The sequence below is a fragment of the Thamnophis sirtalis genome, unplaced genomic scaffold, assembly GCF_051295495.1.
Source record: "Thamnophis sirtalis isolate CommonGarterSnake01/CBP01778 unplaced genomic scaffold, rThaSir2_p1.2 scaffold_11, whole genome shotgun sequence".
NCBI lineage: Eukaryota > Metazoa > Chordata > Lepidosauria > Squamata > Natricidae > Thamnophis > Thamnophis sirtalis.
The window spans coordinates 46,144,835-46,148,697 of NW_028261391.1; the positions used below are offsets into that span (position 1 = coordinate 46,144,835).

General features: G+C 48.8%; 1 protein-coding gene across 1 annotated transcript; it reads left to right on the forward strand.

Moving 5' to 3' along the window:
- The first annotated feature begins 676 nt into the window (after positions 1-676).
- Positions 677-3,037, forward strand: LBX1 (ladybird homeobox 1). The gene is made up of 2 exons (XM_014068694.2): positions 677-1,001; positions 1,728-3,037. The coding sequence occupies exons 1-2, from the start codon at positions 677-679 to the stop codon at positions 2,210-2,212; spliced, it is 810 nt and encodes a 269-aa protein (XP_013924169.2). The 3' UTR covers positions 2,213-3,037.
- Positions 3,038-3,863: the final 826 nt, after the last annotated feature.

Consider the following 3,863-nt stretch of genomic DNA (forward strand, 5'->3'; position numbering starts at 1 on the left):
ACTTGAAAGGGAGCGAGGAAGAGGCAGGCAGAGAGAGGGGCGAAAAGGGTCAGGATCGCCTCCTAGTCAACAATCACTTGTTAGCCAGAGTCAATTACCTCGCCTCCGTCTCTCTCTTGCTGCTTTTTCTGCCCCAGCCCGAGGAAGAAGAGGCTGGCTGGGGAAGAGAGCCCTCTCTTGCTGGGGAAGAGAGAGAGGGAGAGAGGGGGGGAGAGGGAGAGAGAAGAAGAAGGAGAGAGAGAGAGAGAGAGAAGGGGGCATCTGGAACTACTGGGGAGGGGGTGTCTCCTAAAATAGCAGCTGCGAAGAGCAGAGCCAGCTAGAGAATAAAGTGGGAAGAAGCGCCTTAGCCACCTTTTCCCTGGGCAGGACTGCAGACTCTTGACCGTCCAGGAAGGGGTCCTCAGCCCCTCTTTATCCCGGCGCCCCCCATTCTCCCGTCCCATGGCCATCAGCCCTGCTATAGGATAGCGTGGCCGTGGTTTGGATTAGGTTGGGGTCTGTTTTGTTTTGCCTTTTCTTTCTTTTGGCGCCCCCCCCCCGCCTCCTCTTCGCTTCTCCGCCTTGGCGATTGCAGGAAAGAACGGCGGGGGTGTCAAAGCAGGCTGAGAGGAGCCAGGAAGTGAAAGGGGGTGCCTTGGTGGGGAAGGAGAGGAATCCCAAACACCCGGCAAGCATGACTTCCAAAGACGAGGGCAAAGCTGCCTCGGCCGAGGAACGCCGGAGAAGCCCCCTGGACCACTTGCCACCTCCGGCCAACTCCAACAAACCCCTGACGCCCTTCAGCATCGAGGACATCCTCAACAAGCCCTCGGTGAGGAGAAGCTACACCATCTGCGGGACTGCCCACTTGCTCTCCGCCGCCGAGAAGCACCCCACGGCTGCCCTGCCCCTTTCTAGCCGGGCACTGCTCTCGCAAACCTCGCCTCTCTGCGCCCTCGAGGAGCTAGCCAGCAAGACCTTCAAAGGACTGGAAGTCAGCGTCCTGCAAGCGGCAGAAGGTAAGGCGAGGGGCTGGTTGACTGGGCCGGGCCTCCATCCTTGTAGGTGATGATGGGGTGAGGGTAGAACCGGGAGTTGTCGCGATTGCGTGGGTTGGAGCGCGTCCGCTGAGAACTTCCCCGGCAGCCGGCTCGAGAAATAAAAAGTCAGGGCGAGCGGCTTCTTGGAAGCCAACCAACGGGGGCCCTAAAGCAAGGAGCAGTTCCACCTGCTTAAGGTCTCTAAGTCGGACCCTCTTAGAGGAAAGTAGGGAGGTTTTGCAAATCAAAGTCTTCCCTTCTGTCTCTCCCTCCCTATTTCGACTTTGCTGGGTTAAGCAACCCTCGCGTGAAATCTGGGAGACTCTGGAGCACCCATTCGATTTCCGCCCCCCACCTCCAACATATCTATAGCGGTCCTGACGCCGTGGACCCTCGGTGGCCAGGAGGGCCGGGGCCTGGGAAGCTGGGGCCTCCTCCTCCTCTCCCTCTAGCCGCGAAGGAGAAAAGTCCCGCTGAATCTGATCTGGCCTGTGCGCCGCAAAACCGGTTTTCGGGGGCCTTTTGCAGATAGAGAGGCCGGGATGGGTGTCCCCCTTAGGCCCTGCGGCTCTTGTCCTCCGCCCCGGTCCTTTCGGGCCCCAGACTTGGGAGAGGGAACTTGGGAGGTGGGCGCGCGCGTTCTGTGCCTGCGGGCCCGTTTTGCACGCGGGGGGGACTGAAAATCCTTCTTCTGCCTGTTTGCAGGAAGGGATGGGATGACTATTTTTGGCCAGAGGCAGACCCCCAAGAAAAGGAGGAAATCTAGAACAGCCTTTACGAACCATCAAATCTACGAGCTGGAGAAGCGCTTTTTGTACCAGAAATATTTGTCCCCCGCTGATCGGGACCAGATAGCCCAGCAGTTGGGTTTGACCAATGCCCAAGTGATAACGTGGTTTCAGAATCGCAGGGCCAAACTCAAGCGGGACCTGGAAGAGATGAAAGCAGACGTGGAGTCTGCCAAGAAACTGGGACCCAGCACCCAGGTGGATATTGTAGCCATTGCTGAGCTGGAGACGACCCCTGAAGGGAGAGCGAAGTCCCGCTCCCTTTCCCCTACCCATCCCAAACATGGACTGGAAGGTAACGGGGCCCTCCAGCTCTCCCCGGCCTCTCCTCTTACGGACCAGCCGGGCAGTAGCAAGGACTGCTCGGAGGACGAAGACGTGGAAATTGACGTCGATGACTGAATGGTGACAGTGGTGATGGCGGTCCTCCTCCTCTTCCTTCTGTTCTCCCAGCTCTTCTTTTGCCTCGCAAACAAAAACAAGCAGAGAAATGGCCCAGGCATTTCCTCTCCCCCCCCCTTCCCACCTCTTGGCAAGGAGAGAACTGCGCCCCTCCACGCTTCTTCCTCAGCAGCCCCGGGGGAGGGGGGGGGGACCCGCCGGACTTTAGGAGGGATTGGAACTCACTTCCGTGACAACTCGGTTGTTTATCCCTCCAACAAAAGCAATAAGCAATATAAAACAATCACACTTGTGACCATGACAACAACAACAACGACGACGACGATGATAGTATGAATCAATATCCCAACAGCTGCCTAAACAGGTAGCTCTCATTTTTGGAACTGTGCAATTATGGGTAACTTCTGTATAGATATATTTAAGCATATGTATTGGATACTTACTTTTTTAGGGTTTTTTTTAATTAATAATATACATTTTTGTTGTTGTTTATAAGATAACTCATAACCTTGGGATAAATACCATTACTTCAATGCCTTGTTAGGAAATTATTTTGCTGTTTTTCAAAAATTACTCCATGTAAAATTTAAGTTGGACTCTGGCTAAGCAGCCTTTTCCTTGCATGTTTCCTATATGCACGATCTTTATTTAATTTATTTAATTTGGTTTATTTTATCTTTATTATTTGCTCCTATTTTTCTGAAATATTGCGGGGATATGTCTTCTATAGAAGTTTGAAATATATACTCCCCCCCATCCCCCTCAGCACCTAGGATTTGATCTCAAGTGAGATTCTGCCTCATTTTATCAATTAAAACTATTTTTACCATTTATTGCTATTGTTGTGCTTTTATTTAAGAAAATGAAAGGCTGTCTTTTACATTTTTATATGAAGGTGATTTCAGAAAAGAATCTACTTATTTTGTACTCTTTTTTAGAATTGTTTTGCATGCTAGAAAAATAGTAAGACTATAATGATTGCTAATAATAATATAAATAATAAATAAGAGGTCCTACATCAACAAATGAGGATATTAGCACTATAAATATAAATGTACAGATTTTTTTTCTTTGATCTGTAAAAACAACAGTTTTAAAGGCCTGCTTATTTAAGTTACCACAGAGACAATGTTGTGGTCTCTTAAAGTTGTACAGATGAGATTTTTCCTAAACAATAAAACCTTTAAAATTTTAATACATGGGTTTTTAAGGTTTTCTTTGAGAATTACGTTCTTAGAAAGCCAGATGGTTTGGGATTCAATTTAATTCCTTAAATGCTTTAAGAATAGTGAAGTTTGCTTTTAGCTACAGAAGGACAGAACAAGTTAGCTGTCTTTTTGAACTGAGTAATTATCAAAAAGAACCATTCATTTCAAACCAACCCTAATCGGTCAAGGAACAAAAGTAACATTGGGAGAGGTGCCCTAAAGAAATAATACTTTAGGATCCGTAATTGTGGAAGCTATCAAATGGTGCAACTTCCATGGGGGGAAAAAACGATGATATTTTGAAAGAAGACCTGTGTGCCTCTGTGTGTGTATTTGCACACATATCTTTATTTTAAAATGTAGCATAGAGGAGATACGTTCCTGAAGCAGATTTCTCTGTGTTGCATGCAGAATTATCACATTTATCATTTGGATTCCACTTT